At 37.2% G+C, this 20,151-nt stretch overlaps 1 protein-coding gene across 1 annotated transcript in view; it reads left to right on the forward strand.

The window, feature by feature from the left end:
- The window catches only part of PAM (peptidylglycine alpha-amidating monooxygenase), a 115,881-nt gene extending 102,152 nt beyond the window's left edge, over positions 1-13,729 (forward strand). Inside the window, exons 18-27 of the mRNA XM_058824089.1 lie at positions 399-515; positions 1,015-1,087; positions 2,409-2,616; positions 3,268-3,468; positions 6,139-6,257; positions 7,254-7,353; positions 8,750-8,803; positions 11,089-11,295; positions 12,329-12,385; positions 12,920-13,729. Of these exons, the coding sequence (XP_058680072.1) occupies positions 399-515; positions 1,015-1,087; positions 2,409-2,616; positions 3,268-3,468; positions 6,139-6,257; positions 7,254-7,353; positions 8,750-8,803; positions 11,089-11,295; positions 12,329-12,385; positions 12,920-13,101 (1,318 nt within the window). The 3' untranslated portion in view covers positions 13,102-13,729. The remainder of the gene's footprint in view (positions 1-398; positions 516-1,014; positions 1,088-2,408; positions 2,617-3,267; positions 3,469-6,138; positions 6,258-7,253; positions 7,354-8,749; positions 8,804-11,088; positions 11,296-12,328; positions 12,386-12,919) is intronic.
- The last annotated feature ends 6,422 nt before the right edge of the window (positions 13,730-20,151 follow it).

Here is a 20,151-nt window from a genome sequence, read left to right on the forward strand (position 1 = left end):
TCTTACTGGCAGGTATGCCCTGGTGATTCCCTATATTTTTTTCTTAGGCTATATTGTTGAATTTCTAATTTCTGTGTTGCCATGACAATGAAATTCTTAAACAAAATAATTTGGAAAGGGGATTTTACTTACTTGCTTTAGGACTATCTTTAATTGTTGCTGTGTTGATTTGGTGCTCCGTTAGTTTAGAAGTCATAACCTCAGTAGGAAATGTAGACATACAACACTATTAACTCTTACAACTATACAGTGATGTTATAAGGTTTATATTTAAAGAAAGAAAAAGCCAATAACCCCACACTAGAACTGAACTACAAAACTTGGCTTTAAGTTGTGTGTATATTGTTCATTGGTAGAACCTTCTAATGCTGGCTTTCTATTCCACTCTTTTTGTACAGTTCTTTTGACAGCAAATTTGTCTATCAGCAAAGAGGCCTTGGACCAATCGAACAGAACACAATTATTGTCTTGAATCCAAGTAATGCAAAACTGCTTCATTCCACAGGCAAGAGTCTGTAAGTTGGGGGTTTTTTCTCTTACTAATTGAACTAATATTTACTATATTCTATGCCAAAGAGTCCCTAAACTATTTTTTTTGTGTTTTATATTATGTTTGTGCATTTATATACAATTGTGTAATCGTAGCCTATCTTCAGGTAAATAAATAAACAAAGTCAACAAATAATAAAATTAATTTCTATCTCTATTACCTCTATTTTCTAACATTTTGTATAATTGCATCTACCAGGGAGATTAACAGAAGTGAATCTTGTACATTGTCCTTATAAATGCTAAGGCAGCCTGAGATATCTGAGATCAACTGAATTGCATACCTGAGACACTATTGTCAAGAAAATTCTAAGCTGTAAAGATTTATTTTTCATTAAATGCTACATGTAGTTAGTACGTACAGCGTTTGTTTTTGATCTGTAGATAAAAAATGAAATCTTCACATCTATATCATTCTTCCAGGAAAATGATTTTAACTTCATTCTTCTACATTTGTGCTTGCAGATTTTATTTACCACATGGTTTGAATGTAGATAAAAATGGTAACTACTGGGTCACTGATGTAGCTCTTCATCAGGTATGTATCTGAAGCTTTAGTATCAGGACCATAACATTTTGCTTTAAAGTATTTTTATTTTCCTAGAGATTTGACATACATTGTTTATCTAGGCCTGTTTAGAATAACATTAAGAATATGCCTACAGAATTTCACCCCTGTGCACTTCATGGAATATAGTTGTGTTGAATAATTTGCTATGAGGACATAGCATGTAGAAATAATTGAATCATAGACTCAGACCATAGAGTCATGGTCTGAGTTGGAAGGGGCCTTAAAGATTATCATGTTCCAGCTGCCCTGCCATGGGCAGGGACAATGTTCCGCTAGGCCAGGATGCTCAGAGCTCCATCCAACATGGCCTGGAGCACTTGCAGAGGTGAGACAGCCACAGCTTCTTTGGGCAGCCTCACAGTGGCATCACCAACCTTGTAGTAAAGAACTTCCTCCTAATATTTAATCTAAACCTACTCCCTGTTTGAAGTCATTCCCACTTGAATGGGGAATTCTATCACTACGTACATCTGTAAAAAGTTCATTTCTGACTTTCTTGTGGGCTCCCTTCAGGAGCTGGGAGGCCACAATTAGGTCACCCAGAAGCCTTTTATTCTCCAGGCTGAACAGTTCTCTGAGCCTTTCCTCACAGCAGAGGTGCTTCATCCCTCTGATCACCTTGGTGCCTCCTCTGGCCTCTCTGCAGCAGCTCCATGTCCTTCCTGTGCCAGGACCCCAGGGCTGGAGGCAGCTCTGCGGGTGGGGTCTCAGCAGAGCGGGGCAGAGGGGCAGAATCCCCTCCCTGCCCTGCTGCCCACAGGGCTTTGGATGCAGACCAGGACATGGTTAACCTCTGGCTGTGAGCACACCTTACCAGCTCATGTTGAACTTCTCATTAACCAACACGTCTCCTCATGGCTGCTCTCAATCCCTTTTCTTCCCAGCCTGTGTTTGTGCTTGGGATTGCATCAACCCAGGGGCAATCCCAAGACCTTGCACTTGGCCTTGTTGAATTTCACAAGGTTCTCATGGAGCCCTCTCTCCAGCCTTTCAAGATACTTCTGTAATTTTCTGCTATGTCTTTTGCTTATCAATGCAAAGTCTAGAAAGTGAAACTAAATTATTTGCTTTGTAATAACAGCAAATTTGTATTTTAAGCAGAAGTTTCCTATAATCAGGACTATTGAAAAGCTAGCAATAAATATTATGGTCAATATATTAAGATTATATTTGGTATGTAAATTTATTGTATACACAGTGATAGGAGTTTTTCCCTAGGCCACCTAGGTCTTTGGTTTCACCTTCCATAACTAAAACCTCTTTTCTCTTCATTTTGACTGAAAAAAAGGTTTTCAAACTAGGAGCCAAAGACAAAGAGCCATTACTGACCTTAGGAGTACCTTTGCAACCAGGCAGTGACAAAAATCATTTTTGTCAACCAACTGATGTGGCCGTGGACCCAATCACTGGCAGCGTTTACGTCTCTGATGGATACTGCAACAGTCGAATTATTCAGTTCTCTCCAAATGGACTATATGTGAAGCAGTGGGGAGAAGGTACAGTCAGGGTTCTTGGTACTTTACCCATACTGCTGTTACCATGAGCTCATCATGAACCACAAAATTGCTGATGTTGCTATTAATTTTTTTAATTAATTTCTATAACTGAAATACCTTCCAGGCCCTATATAAATTTCAGCCTTGACCTTGCATCCAAATTTTCTCTTGGCTTTTTTTACAGCTACTTGTAGTGGTTATTTATTTACTAAAAATAAAAAATGTAGGTTTGTCATCTTGCTTTCAGAACAAATATTGTCATACCCTATTTTGTCAAGAAAATATTCTGACTTTCATAAAGCCAATTATTTTTCTTAAACATATAAGAAAGGAATAATTTTTTGCCAGATTTATGCTGTGATATCATCTATTTTAAGTTTTGTGAATAATTATATTTCTGACTGACTCAGATTTGTGTATCGCTGTAACTATGCTGAATATTCTCAGGAAATTGCAGATTCTGAATTTGGGATTTATAAAGAAAACAAAATAGGCTACTCTGAGTTACCTACCTAAACACTAGGAAGAAAGCAAGCTGACCTTAGTCTTTTCCCAGGGTTACATTGCATTATGTGGTATACTGATGTTTCTAAGTAAAACTGATAGTTTCAGTGTGTACTTTAACACAAACTTGGGGTTTTTTTATTGCAGAGAGTTCTCTAGAGAGATCCGGGCCTGGACAGTTTCGTATCCCTCACAGCCTAGCCCTGATCCCTGACTTAAGTCAGCTGTGTGTTGCAGACAGAGAAAATGGTCGAATTCAGTGCTTTAGGCTGGAGACTGGGGAGTTCACTAGAGAGATCAAACACAAAGCATTTGGAAGAGAGTTATTTGCAGTTTCCTATGGTCCAGGTAATCTTTTTTTCTTGTTCTTCATATTTCAAGTAGTTGCTTTGTGCCAGGATGTCACATTTCCTGAAGTGCTATTGTGTTATCTTGGGATGAATGTTACTTATCTTTGAGAGTAGTCCTGATGCAATGGCAAATTTGAGAACTACCTGTTTTCCTGCTAGCAGATGAGGGAAGCTTGCATCTAATCTCTGTTTCTAAAAAATGACTGATTACTGCCTAAATGTGATATCAACAAGTAGACAATCTTGCTGCTTCCTGGCGACTGCAAAATTAATCAATAAATAATGACATTATTAATAATAATGTTTCTAAATATGCATTTTGAACTCCATTGAAGAGAGCAAAATTAAGACCAAATGAATAGTTTTTGGTTTCATGAAACCTGAGAACTGAAAACAAACAGAAAACATTGCAGTTTTCAATATCACAGTCTGGTTAACAATTACTATATTAAGTTTTGGGATTCTATTTTAAATACCAATACTGAAGGTAAGGTAAATGTTAAGAACTGGATGAGGAACTTTGGCATGTTGGGCTCCTGACTCCTTAATACCAAATTTAATATCATATTTCTCTCTTTTGCACCTGCAAGAATGTAAAAATATGCTGTGCTGGATGAGAGGCTTGATATCTTTGTGTCTCTGACAGTGGAAAGAGGCATTCTGAGAGTGTGTATAAGCTTGGATGCATTTTGTAGTAATTCCTCTCCTATTCACTATGCATCCACAAACCCTTTATTTAGCAGTTTTAGGAGGTAACCTATGATCTGTTCTTCACAGTATCTTTCTACAGACATGTTGCCCACAAGCTCTAATCCCATTTCAAACTGACTTGTATTGTCTGATTCATTGGCCTTCCACTATTGCAGGGTCCAGAAATTCATTATCCACTTTATTTATTTTTTTAATATAGAAAGTGACCTAGTTTCATTGAGTGCTACTCAATCTCAGAATTTTGGGAGCTGAATAACAGTTCACGCTCCCCCAATCTGGTGCCCCTTCATCTTGCCTTATCCTCTTAAAACCAAAGAACCGCAGCTAGCTTGGCCTCTTCCCATAAGCTATTTAATAGCTTCAGCCCCTGAGTAGTGTATTTGCCTTTCTTTTCCAACCTCTTTAGTTTCATTGGAACCTTTTTGAGATGCAGAGAGTAAAAGAGCACTCAGTACTCAATATGTGTGCATGGTAAGTTTTTGCATAGTGTAGAACTGTCCCCTCCATTCCTAATTCTCCTCCTCATGATGCCAGACATTCTGCTGAAATTTTGTCTGACACTGTACATGGAAGTGAGATTTCAGGACTCTTTTAGGGATGGCTTAGAGATGTCTTTCCTGAGCTGAAGCTACCAGCTCCAAGTTCAAACATCATATAGGCATGATCTAGATTATTTTTTTGGAAGAAACATCACTTTACATTTGTCTTTGCAGAAGCTGTTTTGTCATCTGTTTAACAACTTATTTGTATAAAAAGTCTTTCTGGACTTCCTTAGTATCATGAAGCTTTTGACTTCTCCACAGAACTCAGTTACTTTCCTCAGACTGCTAGGTGTTATTGTTTGCCCCATTTTTCAGTCATTGATGAAAACTGTTCAATAAAATTTCTGGCTCTTGTCACTTCAACATCACACTATTCAGACTTCTCTGTCCTGAGGAATTTTTAGCTCTGCTCATAAGCTCTTTGCTTCCTGTTCATTAATGGATATTTTGTTCCAACCTTTGATAACTCACGTTCAATAACCTCGGATACACTTCCTTGTCAAGGTTTTTCTGAAAGCACAAATATGTCTATAGAATCTGCTTACCTGTGTGCTTTTTCTCCCTGTTCAGTGCTGAGGCACAACACTTAGAGAAGCCACACCAACATGTTCTGGCAGTTCACACTTACCCATGTCTCAGTCTTCATTATGGGTTCTACCATCTTACTGGAGATGGATGCCAGAATTGGTAATGTGTGTTCACAAGCACCATTTTGTAGTTGGGCACTACTTCAGCATCCTGCTGGACAAGTGACTATTTGCAGTGCTGGGTTACTTTATTTGGCCTGAAGTGTGATTTCACATTTGGTTTCCTTCTGAATTTGAGTGAATGCCATCTAAACCTCATAAATTAATAACCTCCGACTTGTCTTATACCTTGCGCTTCCCATTGAGTTGTCTCCTCTGATCTCTTTACTAAGAAAAAAAATTGAGTGTTAGAAACTTCCCAGCATATTAAACAGAAAAAACTTACAAAATCCATTTCTTTAGATTAGAGGCCATAGGCCTCTAATCACTGAGTCCCCTTCACATCTTTTCCTTTTGTGGTCCCACTTACTCTGCAGCTGACTTTCTGCTTTTGATGTGTTGAAAGAACATTCTGCTATCAGGTCAACCATCCATAGCACAGCATTCTTGAGGTTATTTTTTAACACCTTCACATTCCTTTTACATTTAAACTATATGTAAAGTCTTGCTGGTTCTTCTTATTTGAACTAATATGCATATCTTAAATGACAAAGTTTCAGTGAGTCATACCTCACTTAACTTTCCTCTTGTAGTTTAGCTTCTTGTTGAGTTATCTTTCTGTCTCTCTGTCTCTCAGACAGCCTTTTTTCATCTAAACTATTACAGTTCCGTCTTCATATTGCAGTTTGCTACGTGTGGGTTCTTAAGGCAAATCTAATGTTGTTGCAGGTGGTCTCCTCTTTGCAGTTAATGGAATGCCCTATCCTGGAGAGACAGAATCAGTGAAAGGATTTGTGATGAACTTCTCTACTGGGGAAATAATTGATACTTTCATTCCACTTAGAAAGGTAGAGTACTGCACAAAGTGCTTGTTACGTATAATCATATATATGAGAACATTGGTAACATTCTACTTTTCCAACTTCGTAAGAAGTTGGAAAATTTGTTATAATGTAAGGTATTCAAAAGGAATTATTTATAGCACTAAATAAAAACACTAGAATTTTGGGTATTAGCTTCTGCATGTGGTACACATTTGAAGATTATACTAACTTCTAGATGATTCCTACAGATAATACCTTCAGGCAGGATAAGCCTGCTTTATTACTGCCATTACAGTTCTTAAAAGTTAATTTAAGAGAATAATGAAGGAATTGAAAGATTCATGTATTTAGATGCTAGTAATTTGTCAAAAAATAGAACTTATTCCCAAGCAGAAATATTATTCCTAAGCAGAAATAATATGGTATATAATAACTGTATGGTTATATCCCTCTTTACAGAATACTAGTGATAAGTTAAGGCTAAATGTTCTTCATGCAGTATTGTACATTAAATTTGTGGGATTTTAACAGTCTCTATATATTGTCTTAGATTGAAGAATTAATGTTAATATTCGCACTTCTTGGTACACATACACTCTTTATTTGCAGTCCAACTTTAAATTATATTCAGAGTTATTTTTTCTGAGTATAGCAAATAGCTGTTTTGCATATGAACTTTAACAAAAATTAAATGTGTGGGTTTCAAACCAAGATTATTTTTGAAAATACATATTTCAGTGGATAAAGTGGAATGTAATAATATGAATAGAAATAATACTAATATAATTTTTTTAGCATTAATATATGGAATAATCTCTATGTCATTATCCCTGGAGAAGGCAAATTAAGAGAAATGAAATTCCTTTCACACATTTGGGTTTCACACTAGCACCTACTAGCACCTGCTGCATTTTCCAGTCTAAAGCAGGATTGAATGTGACCAGGCTCAAGTTAGGTGTTAAGAAGACCTTATGAAAGCATAGACACTTAGGGGTAATCTGTTACTGCTTATCTTCACAGAGTTTTGAGATGCCACATGATATTGTTGCTTCAGAAGACAGAACAGTATTTGTTGGAGATGTTCATGCCAAAGCAGTGTGGAAGTTTGCATGTGTGGAAAGTACGTTCTTTTTGTTCTTAATGTCCTAACTTCATATTTTGTACCTTCAGGTCAGTATCACTTATCTGGTGCCCTTGGCCAAGAGCCTAGTGGCATAATGAGGGTTTTAAGTGTACTACAAGCTTTACTTGCAGCATTGTGTGCTGCTGCTCTGTTTTCATTAAAAGACAGTTCTTCAGCATTGCTGTGTGCTCTATCAAAGAAGAGTCCTGGGCACATGAGTTTGTCACAGAAGGAATCAACATGCATTTGCCTTCCACATCCATTGTTAGTACTTGCTTAAATAAAAGTGTTACTCTAGTATTTTAGTAATTTCAGTGTATCATTTGCTGAGAGCTCAACTGCTTCCTGTGAGGTTATCATGCAGAAAACTCCCAAGGTACAAAACTCCCAAGGTACGAACTCCCAAGGTTTTTGGTACCTGTGACCAAAAACACAGGTCAACTTAAAAATTATATTCATTTCATTGGGAGCATTCATCACTAGAAAATTAATCTAGTATAATTTGAAGTCCTATTTTTATACAGAGGAAATACTTGTCTGTTTTAATGTAGTAACCCCCAAGGCAAGCAGCCTCAGTTCAGGGAGAGGAACCTGATTAGTCAGACTTCAATTTAGTAGGATTCAGAGAGAAATTACATGTTTTACAGGAATACAAATATAATTCACTGCTCCATTATATGGGATAAAAAAAATGTATGACAGACATGAAGTCTTAGCCTTCAGGATGTTAGTCATCCAGTAAGAGTCCACGGCTATAAATGACTAAGCTAGTTATTCTTTATTTGTCTTGTTTATAATGAATGGATCTTCCTTTGGGGCATTTGGTATCAGCTGCTCTTAATAACAGGAGGCTAGACCAGATAAATTGTAATTCTGATTGGATATGTTTTTATCTGCATCTAGTAAACTGAACATGAACAATTCTCAGCTGTTATTCAAAGAAATATGAGAATAAAAAAGTAATGGAATTTATACAGGTTAGATGAGGGACCTCCTAGTATAAAATTTTCTTTTTAGCTTTTGCTGAAGTATAAAAGAGCAGTAGCTAAGAAACCCTGATTCAACCAGCCTTTAATTCACTATGATTTTGATAATAATAAACAATTTTATTTTTGCAGGAATCTATGACCCTTTAGGCATACACATAAAATCTTTCTGTTTCATATAAAAGGTGATTATTGCAAGCAACCTACATGAACTGGGCTCTTCCTTTCTTTCCTCTGGCCTTGTGAGCTACTGAATAGTTTATATTGACTCTCCGTGGTGAAATTCAGGTGTTGATGGGAATGTTTACTGTAGGATTGTACTGTACATTTGAAAAAGCTAGCAGGAAGATGTCACTGAGTGCCTTTCTGAAATATCAGTTTTCCTGAAGAATGATTTTGTTTTACAGAAATGGAACATCGGTCAGTTAAAAAGGCTGGTATTGAGGTACAGGAGACAAAAGGTTAGTCTGATTCATAATGAAAATGAAGGGATCAGTATGTTCATGTAGACTAGGGCTGCTTCTGCCAAGCTGAAGAGACAAAATGCTGACTAGTTTGACCTGGTTTTTGTGCATTCCTATTGGAAGCACTAGAAGGAAGCTTGTAACACTGTTACCTGGTAGATGCTATTTCACAACCAATCCAAACATTTCATTTCCACTGATTACAAGTGCTTCATTGTCACGGAATAAAAAATTTACTAGTAGGTCAATTCCATTCTACCGTCTGGTATGTTCCAGTTTGGTATCTGTGGCAGCTCCCTTAGATGCAAAAATAGCTCTAAAATACAACAGCAACAATTACTCCCCAGCACCCTCCCCGACTCTACATCCCTCCACCACCAAAAAAGGGTTATTTGAAATGACAATTGGTTTATATTCCTGTGTAGTCTTTTAGTACTCAGCCTTGTCAGTCACACCATATGGCAAGAAATGCTATTTTTTTCTATTTACATTTCCTCCCATAGATTTATTAGACTTTTTTTTTAATTTAATCTGCATGAAAATGAAAAAAAAAAGGAAAAAGAAAATGAAAGCATATAGGAATAAAATAAGGAGACAGTTCACAGAGGAGATTCAAAGGAGTAAAATACCAATTAAGGTAGATGAGAAGTAATTTTAACCATTTGTGTTCTATTATGTAGCTCATTTTCCTTCCAGAAAAACAATACCACATTATGGTACTATTTATAAAGGTATTAAAAATGTTCAGATGTTCTTAACTGGTTTTCTTTGCTTAAACTCAGAGCTTAAGTAGTTTTCTTTAGCCATATATATGCAGACTGAGAAAAATAAAAAAAATCCCAACTGCCAATTGAAAGCATATAGAATAATGTAGAATAAGGAAGGCTAATGAAACAATGAAATGCTTACTGCCATCACTGTTATCCTTTTATTTTATCTTCATTGGTACACCAGCCTGCCTGAAGCACTCAAAAGGGAAGTGTTGACATTACAGCATGCTGTATATCTAGGGATATGTAAATGCCTTTTGGCTTTCTTTAGCTGACACTTCTGATGTCATAGAGAAAAAAATGCAATAGTAACACCAGCGTAAGAAAAAGGTTTTAAGTAACAATGTCTAAACTGTTTAGGTAGGCTGAAATTAACATCTTTCAGCTCCACTGGGAGAAAAGAGCCAATGGACTTTGTGTTATAATGCTTAATAAATGGAGAGGAGAAGCTTGCACTCTCACTCTCCTGGTGACTGTTACTAGTGATTGTACTACTGTGACATGGGGGGAAATATATAGAGAACTGTAACTTTGCCCAGAGGTGGGAAAGACAGTGGAGGAAAATCTTCCTCAGCAGTTAACTGCTTCTTAATAGACAGGATGTTTTCATTGTGTCATTGTTATCCTTGTGCTTGTGATAACAATGATATTATTTATCATTATCATATTATTGATCATTATGTCGCATTATTTATCATTTATCAACTGGACCATTTGCTACTTCTTCAGAGTAGAACATAATTTTAATTTTGATACAGAGTCAAAACAGTGCTGGTTGAAAGTATTTGTGATACAGCTACTTGTAAAGACATGCTGTTCAGTCTGAATTCAAAATACTTAGCTAGGCAGTTTTACTTACTAAAAGTTATCACAAAGCATTTGCAACATCATAAAGGTTTTTCTGAAAGTTTTTCTCCTTGTGGGTATAGCGTTAACAAATTACTCAGCAAGACTGAATGCAGTTTTCAAAAGCTCTCCAGATCAGTAGAACCAAAATTCCTTCATGGAATGTAACAGTTCTGAAAATTTAACCCTTTGCCACAGTTTTATTAGTAAGATCTTTAAACTTTTTCTTTGTGTATATGATAATGTGATGTATACTGGCTTTGTGTATTTTTTGTGGAAATGTTTTTGTCAAAACAAGATGTTTAATTGATGTTATTTGCAAAAATAACCATGTGGTGTAATTACCATTGGGGTAATTTCCTATATTTTAAATAGTAGATACTTTTTAGGACAAAACTGTTTGGAACATCTCCTTTCCTTATTTGAGAAAAGGGGAGGGAATCTTTGCTAATGAGTGGTATCATTCAGACTTGCTCTCCCTTTTATTTGGGATAACATCAGCAAAAGCCAAAAATGTCTCCGTAAGAGTTTGCCTTTGTTTCCTTGTTACAAAGCACTTAAGATATCCTAGCTTGTTGTTTCCTGAAACACCATGTTCTGCAACAGCTGTTCAAGCAACAGCTTGATGTATATGGATAACATATGAAAATTGTTTTCTTTTTAAAGAATCAGAAACAATTGCTGAAGCCAGATTGAAAAACAAGCCAGAAGCAAGAGACCCTCTAAAGAATATGGATAAGCAACACTTGGTCCAACAGGCCAGCAGCACTGGAGTTTCCTTTGTTCTTATTACAACTCTTCTTATTATCCCTGTTGTTATCCTGCTGGTAATTTTAGTATTTATTCGGTGGAGGAAGCCAACTGTCTATGGAGGTAACTGTGAGTAACTGCTCTAGAAAACAGACTCTTATTATTCCAGTTCCAAATGTCACTGAACACGGGGGGGTGAGGGTATGAAGAGAGCAGCTCTCTGTGCCTTTGCCCTCCTGAACAGTTGAAGTGGTGCTGCATGCAAACTTACTGCTTGGCAGGGACACAGCACCTGCAGCCCCCTGAGCCTTTAAACTAGCCTCAAGCTAGCACCTCTTCACAACATGTATCAAAGATTTTATTTGGTATCAAGGCAAAAACTGGTATATCGGAAATTTAATAATAGAATAAATTAATTTCAGAAAATTTAATACTGCAAGCATAGTTTGATTTTTTAAAATCAAAAAAATCAAACTTTAAGCTGCTAAAACAAAAGGCTCCATATGGGTATTACAGAGATACTGGCAAAATTAAAGCAGATACCATTACAAGAGATTTTGTATTATTGCTCTCTCCCACCTAGTCAATTCTGTGAGTCAGACATTCTTCCATAGTGCACCTTAATCCATAGCTCTGAAAGCTTTAATTGGTACTTAGAAGTTATGTAAACAATTCTAAATTTGTATTGTATAATAACATTATTTTTCATAAATTGGCAGACTGTGATAGGCGTTTGATCACTAGACTTGTTATTTTGTATCACAAAATTGTTTTATCAAGATACTTTCATCCAGAGAAGAAAATGTACATGGACTACGCAACATAGTTCTGCCACTGGTCAGGACCTACTCTGACAGAGTAGGCCATTCAGCAGTCTAATAAGGCTGCAGGACTGAATTGGATGTATTGTATTTGAAGACTTCAGCTTACAGCTTCCTGACTTTTGTATTCAAATGTGTTAGCATACCAAATATGCTAGATAGCATATCAAATATGCTAACACTTGAGTCTATTGCAGTACTGCCATAAATGGCTTCTTAGAGCTGCTGAGTAGTTTCTTGAATGTCTGTGATTTTTATCAGAAAATACAGGTACTTATTTGATCACAGAGCAGCTCAGGGTTTAGCTTATTTTTGAAATTTATTTTATTTTTCAGCTGATGGGGAGCGCAAACTTGATTCTAGTTCAGGCAGAATTTTAGGCAGACTTAGAGGTAAGTAGTCACTGATTATATTTTCAAATGCAGTAACTCGAGGCTTTTTTTCTGTATTCATGTTGATTAACAGATTTGATGGAACTTTCTTGAAGGAAGGATTGGGGGCAATGATCAGGGGTTTTTGGAAATTTATTTTACAACAACTTCTATTTGTCATTATCTGCCCACTAAAGAAGATGAGTCACTACCAGTGAGAGCAGGAGCTATAATGAGTTATTGTAGATCTGGTGAATTAAATGAAGCATTTTGAAACTAAGGGCAAATGGGTAGGAATGCCAATAGCCTGTGTAGAATTAATGAAATAATGGATGCTAAAAAAGCATTGTCCGGAACTTCTACTTGTAAGATTAATTTCCTTCTTCTTTCCTGTTATATACACCTAGCTTTTGTGGCTCATATGCTGAACCTTTAAAAATAGTTTCTGGAAGGACACTTAAAAGAATCACCACTATACTGTTTAATTAGTAGATAGATTTTTGTTCTCCCCTTACAGTTAAAGCAAACCTTATGAAAATCCTTTCCTTTCCACAGGGAAAGGTGGTGGTGGAATTAACCTTGGGAACTTCTTTCCAAGTCACAAAGGCTACAGCCGAAAAGGGTTTGACCGGCTGAGCACTGAAGGAAGTGACCAAGAAAAAGATGAGGAAGATGGCACTGATTCCGAGGAAGAGTGTTCAGCGTCTCCACTGCCACCACCACCTTCATCATCTTGAAACTAACGTTTGAGTTCTCCATTATATGGTTCAACCCAGAATGTCAGATTTCTTTTCCCTTAAGCACGTTTAAGATCTTGTATATTTAATTGTAAACTGTTCTAATCTGTGTGGGGCTCTACACTAGTTCCTTTAATTTTTGTTTGGTTTTAGTTATGTTTTTAAGTGAAGGAGTCTATGGAAATTCCATATCGGTGCCATTGGTTTTTATGTGAACATCTTAATAAAGCAAAGTCTTCTAATTGCAGGACTGATTTAAAGCAGTAGTATTTTATCATCAAATATGGGGATCTTGTAAATAAGTCTTACTATCTGCTTCATCAAAATATTTTTTCCATAATTATTGAGTTGCCAATTTCTGTTTTGTGCCTTTCCTCTTCAATGTCCTTAACCTGTTGCATTATAGAGAATATACAGTGCCACAAGAAAATGAAGCTGCTAAGTCTTCTATTTTTTTAAATCACTAACATGATATTGCGTTGAAGGAAAGAAAAAAGTCTCTATTTAATTTTTTTCTTCTTCCTAACTTGATGTCTTTCTGGAATGTCTTATTTTTAGATGGTATCACTGTTAGAACACTATTTTCAGAAGCTGAATGTAATTTGTGTAATAAAGTATTCGCAGAGCACTGGCTGTCAGTGTGTACTTTGGATTTTTTGCTTGCACTTTTTTGTATACGACTTTTGTAAGAGTTACAGGGGGGCACTTAACACAGTAAAAATTTTAATGTGTTTTACCAGCTGGTAAAAAAATGCTGTTTTATATGGAAGCTGAAAAATATTTTGTTATGTCACAGGGTTGTTTTTTTTTTTTTAAGACTAATAATCTTCATCACAAAGTCAAACTTAAACATCTAAAGAGGGATTTTACTTATATAATAAAGCTGCAAGGTATTTCCTTAATAAAACACATGGTCACAGCAAAGAGGAAGCCTGTGTCTCAAATTAAATATGCAAATTAGTCAGGGTAGGCATCTAATACTACCTCATTAGAGGCAATGATTTTCTTTTTTCCTCCACATTTTCTTTTTCATTCATTCAACAGGAACCCTCAGTCCTGTAATGAACTCTCTCATTTAACAGCAGACTTACAGAAGTCCTGCTGGATAATTACCCTCTCTGTATGAGTCATCTAGAGTGTGAATCACTGTGTAACATTATTATGACTAATCAGTCCAGTTTGAGGATCAGAGCATAATTAATGTTCTTTTAAAACTGCTATTATGAGCAGAGTGTACACAGCTGTAATTGCCACAGGGTTTTATGAAACAGTTTTCATCGTCATCATTGCAGGTGTTGTAATAGGCTACTGCTGGCATTGAGATTGGAAAATAGGCTTTAAGTTCCTTGTGGTGGTTTTGCAAGGTCTGTGGGGCAATAAGGGTAATGATAGTGGAGAAAAAGGTAAGGTTTCTTCTCCCAGGAAGATTTTATAAATCCCCTTTTTCTGGGAAAAAAAAAAAAACACCAAAAAAAAAAAAGAAAAAAGAAAAACCAAAACAAAAACCCCCAAACTTAAAATGCATTATAAGCTGGTTTCTTTTCTCACATACAGCAAAATCTCCAGGACAGCCATCTGAAATGCTGGAGTACAGCCACAGTTTCATGTGAAATTTATTTAGTGCATACTCTTAAGTTGCTTTCTCTCCTGCAAATTTTTGTTTTCCTAAGGTTACAAAGAAAACAGCATGTTTCTTTCTCACCTTTGAAAGTAAGGCAATATTATTTTTGGCAGTGGCCTTGATCCTCATATATATGAATAAAAATAAATCAATTGGGAAGAATCCTCTGAAGCTGTCTGCAACAATTCTGTTACTAGTTTACAGGAAGTTTCCAGTGACAGCTATTAAGAAAGCTCTGGTGATACTGCTGTCATAGGTGGCATATAAGCTATCAGTTGTGAAAGATCACAGGTTTTCTCCAAAGCAGTCAATAAGAGTATATTTTTCTAACATTTGGTTAGCTCACTTAATGTCCAAGTGATGTTGGGTGTTCTCTGCTTGCATTAGTAGAGCTCAGTGGAAGAAATATGCAACTTCCCTCTTTGTCCTTTCCTTTATTTGAGCTGTATCTCCAATTATTGATAATGCTTTGTTGAGGAGGAATCAGCCAAAGAGTTTAATTGCAAGTACAGGCTAAAATAGATGATTTGAGCTTTAATCATAATCTCAGCTCTCTGGAATTCAGACATTGCAAGGGCTACAATAATCCTGGGCTGCCTAAAGCAAAGCAGGATGAGGGAGAGATGCTACTCTGATCTGGTGAGACCCCACCTGCAGTGCTGCATCCAGCCCTGGGATCCCCAAAATAAGGAGGATGAGGACCTGTTGGAATTGGGTTGAGAGAGGGCCACAAGCATAGTCAGAGGGCTGAAGTACCTCTTGGAGTTTTTCGGTCTGGACAAGAGAAGGGTTCCCATAGATCTCATTTTGGCCTTTGAGTGTTTAAAGTGGGTTTATAAGAAAGAACTGTTTTACCAAGGACTATAGTGATAGGACAAGGGGGCAATGGTTTTAAACTGAAAGATGAAGATTTAGATTGGATATTAGAGAGAAATTCTTTGTTCTGAGCATGGTGAGGCATTGGCACAGATTGCCCAGAGAAGCTGTAGATGCCTCATCCCTGGAAGTGTTCAATGCCAGGTTAGATGGAGCTCTCAGTAATCTGGTCCAGCAGGAAGTGTCCATGCCCATAGCAGAGGGGGTGGATTAGGTGATCTCTAAGGTCACTTTTAACCCAAGCCATTCTGCCATTTTTAATAACTGAACAGACAGGCAACCAACTACTTTCCAGCACCAATCAAGTTTCAGCACCTCAGGTTTCATGCTCCTAATTTTGGTGAGGTGCAATGCAGAATTGGAACATCTGAACCTGCTTGAAGGCACTGAATGTTCTTAGTCTCTTATTAAAGCTGCATCTTTTGAAAACAATGTACTAGAGATTCCATACTGCAATAGAAAAATTAATGTAAAAAAGAAGCTACAAGCTTTCTGAATCAGTTCTCATTTTAATAAGCCAGCAGACCATCCTCCATCCTAAGAGGTTCTGTGTGCTAATATTATTTATTGTATTAAATATTGAATTCTGGTTATTCAGTCTAAACTTTAGAGAGCATGTTTAAATTAGTTTTCAGTAGTTGCTCCAGAAAAGACTGTGCTTTAATGAACAACATGTAATTGCAATTTTAAGATTTAAAAGACATGGTACTATCTTCCATGCGTTGTTTATTAATCTTTTCTTAAGCCTTTTTAAGAAGGAAGAATCTTGGCTATTGTAGGGGCTAAATATTTTCATTAAAATTAGGCTGACCAAGTAGCTCAGCACCTTTGTGTACTGTATTAAGCATCTCCCTGTTTTAAATAGTCTGACTCATGTGAAGCCTTACAGAGTTATGGGAAGGTGGTTGTGATCCACTGGCAAGTGGCATCAGGTAACTTTTGGTACCTTTTTGTGAACCTGCGGTAAGTGAAGGCATACTGGGGCAACTGCAAGGTGCCATGAGGAGTATGCACTGACTTGTAACGCACAGGGTGCCACCCACATCACCTGAAGGTGCCCCAATGAACTGAAATTACAATCCCAATTAAACAGCTGTCCTTTCCACCAATACCATCAATTAGGTATAAATTGATTCCTTGGGAAGCATCTTGATTAAGTAGATTTCTAATGAAGCAGTGCACTGTAGAGTTAATGAGGATTTATAGATCATTGTGGTGAATTTCAAAAGCTTCTTCCTTGCCAAAACTAGATTTAAGTTTTATTAATAGCTGTCACGCTACAGTGGATTAGGATTAAGCATGTGTCATGCTACAGAGAAGGGGCTTGGTGATTTTTAGGTTGCTATTCAAATACATATGTGAAAACCTGTTTGAAAGACTTCATATGTATTAGCAGTAAAAGTTGTGGGGACCATCACTTGAATTGCCGAGCAATTCAAGACCAACTTTATTACTTAACTGCCCATTAGCACATCCTTTAAAATTTTAAAGAGTATGTCATTATATACTTTACAGTTTGTGTGGATTCCTATATTGTCCAGTAATAAAAATGCAAAAGCAGAACCAAATATTCAAGTAAATTAAAAATAAGAGCTGAAATTAAGCACTGTATTTTCTATGTTAAACAGATGCTAGTACACCACAGTTTTAGCACCCTGATTTGCCTTTACCTGTTGGGATTTTTTAATTCTTAAATGTGAAAACATTTTTATTTTTTATGTGAATTATCAAAACTTGATAGTAAAATTTACACTGTAACTGCTCTTTAGGCTCTTCTCCAGTAATGGGGAAAAAATTAGATTTGTCTGTATAGATAAGCATTACTGGCAGAAGAAAAGAGGGGAGCTAACAGTATAGAGAATTTAAGATCTATAGTGATAGCTACTTATCAAGCAAAACCTGCAAACTTCTTGCTGTTTCTGGACATGGTGGCTAAAAAACCTAAAGGAATATTCAGCTGGCATTGTTAGACATGTATTTTGGAGAGATACTGTGTGGTAGTCAGTCTGGAAGCTGGACTATATTTTTTTTTCTAAATACTATAGGTCATGAAGGCACTTTATTTTACTGTTTCTTCATCTCCATTCTACTCATATTTCTTATTAATGGGTTGTATGTGAAGCATGACATCCTGTGAGTGAAGCTCTGTCTGATTCCACTGTATAGCTTTTAGAAAATGTACAGATGATGTATGGGCAGTATTCTTGTAGGGCACTGTGCCAAAGTCCTGCTTTAAAGATGCAGTAATTTTTTTCCCTAGAAAATAGTCAGTGGTAACAGTTCAGCAAACTAAGGAAATTATTAATTACAGACTATAGTTATTCTTCTGAGACATATGAGAAACCTATATTTTCTACTCTTTTTAATTACAATTGAAGAATTTTTTTTCAGAATGGAGATTAGGCAACTACCAAAGTGGCTAAAGTTGGTGCAACATGGTTTTTAGGGTTTCAGGGCAGAACCCTGCCCTTGCCACTCAGTACTCTGAGTACCCTCTCCCCTCTGTTATTGCTTCCTTCAACCATGACACATCCTAAAACAGCTGCTCAAGAGAAAATTACTTTCAGAAAAAAGGACTGAATCCCACAATTCTGGCATGTTTCCTCAGATCTGCTCTCGGGTCACACACACTGTGCCACACATAAGGAAGTAGAGGCATGGCATTATTCCAGGCACTTTCCTAGGAGATCCTGCCCACAGCAAACAAGGTGTAACGAGTACTGAAAGGTGCTTGGAAGCCGTAAAGCTGTACTGAAAGTTTACCACAGTTGGTAGCTGTGGTATAAAACCACCTAAAACACGAGTATTTTTGTACTCTGGTTCACATGACAGGTCAGTCATGCAGCCTTCACACAATGCGGGTCATGTTGCTCTCAGAAATGTATTCGTGCTCTCGTGATTATCGACAGTTCGATGTGAAAATTACCGAAAATTCTGCTGCGAACGTGGTCTCGGAAAGAAGTCCTCAGAAGGGCAGGGCGGGCAGCAGTTCCTGCGAGCCCGGCGCACCCGTGGCCGGCGGCTCCCGCGGATCCAGGCTGCCACCGTGCGACCGACGCTCCAACACAAACCCAGAACGGCTCCCGCTGGAGACAAACGCACGAAAGCTAAGACTGTAAACAAATTGCGGTATGCAGCGTAACTATGCGCTCTGCTTTCCTTCTTCTTGGTCTTTATTCTGTGGGAGGGTGGAGGATGTTTCTGACTAGGTAAAGACTCAGAATCAATCTGGTGGGGAAGCACAAGTATTATTTACTGCATATCACTGAAACGCTGCACTAAACAGGACTCATTTGCTTAAGGGCTTTTCTGTTGGGGCTTTTATATCTGCCAGCTTTGTGAAGAGTAATGAGTATTTTTTGCAGTTTGTCTGGAATCTGATATAGTGTTACTCACTCTGTACACAAGGGGGAAGTGAGGCATAAGGAAATTAATAGCATCAATTGCCAAGAATAATCAACTAATTTTAGGTACTGAATTCATGAAATGTGATTGATTCTCTTTTTACCCACTTACTCAGATATCACTTTACATATTCAAGGCACCAATTCTTGGCACCAGCTGCATCCCTGAATGTTCCAGTTCTGTGGATGAGTTTTGAAATGCTTCTCAAGCATCCAAAAAAGGGCTCACCTATGTGAGTAATGAGTAGTATGTGGCAATACAGAATTATAGAAACTTGTATCCAAGTGATCTGCTCATTACAGCAGACCATTGTAACAGGGCAGCACTGCCTGGCAGTGGGGACCTGCTGTATTTCCTACAACAGTTATTGTTCACTGGCATACCTGCTTCTTCTACCAGTGCAGCAAGTTTGCTGCAGATCCCTTCATCTACACACAACCTGCAAGAACTGACCAGGGAATGCATCTCTCAGGATTAACTGCTCCAGAATCAAATGCTTTAGGATTCAGTTTACTGTCTGGTTTCTTCTATCTGGAAGAGACTTCGTCTTCAAACTAAAGCTTTTGTTGTGATGCTTTTCACTCAAAATTTCTACAAAGTTTTGTTACCAAGATATAGACAGCAAGCCGGCAGGTCTTCTAATAGGTGCAGATGAGTATAGTACCCATTTTTTGAAGACACTGCTAAATCTTGCTTCCTTGTGTCAGTTTTGGCCAAACTGTTCTTTTTTTTTTCATTTTCCAGTGATGTTTTTCATGTCAATAGTTTGAAAACCCTGTATTTTATTTCAATTAACCTCTTCCATCCACAGGAGGCCACATTTCAGTGCACTGGTAAGTCACTAATGCCTTCTTGTTAATACAGTAGATGAAAATTACCAGGAAGGGTGAGCAATCAGCAATATGTTAAATATACACAGTATGTTAATTGTTTCTGTGTTTTGCCCATTACTCTCACTGCAGCATTTTCTTTCTTTTCAGTGTCGCTCTAACAACTCTACAGCACTTGGGTTAGCCCAGGGCTACTGCAGAAAACAGCTCTGCTGTACTATGCAAAATTCAGGAACTGATCACTTAGAGTAAGAAAAAAAAAAGTGAGGCTGGTTCTCTTTTGCAGCTACTAAAGCAGAAAAGAATCTTACAAACAAT

The sequence above is a fragment of the Ammospiza caudacuta genome, chromosome Z, assembly GCF_027887145.1.
Source record: "Ammospiza caudacuta isolate bAmmCau1 chromosome Z, bAmmCau1.pri, whole genome shotgun sequence".
NCBI classification, from domain to species: Eukaryota; Metazoa; Chordata; class Aves; order Passeriformes; family Passerellidae; genus Ammospiza; species Ammospiza caudacuta.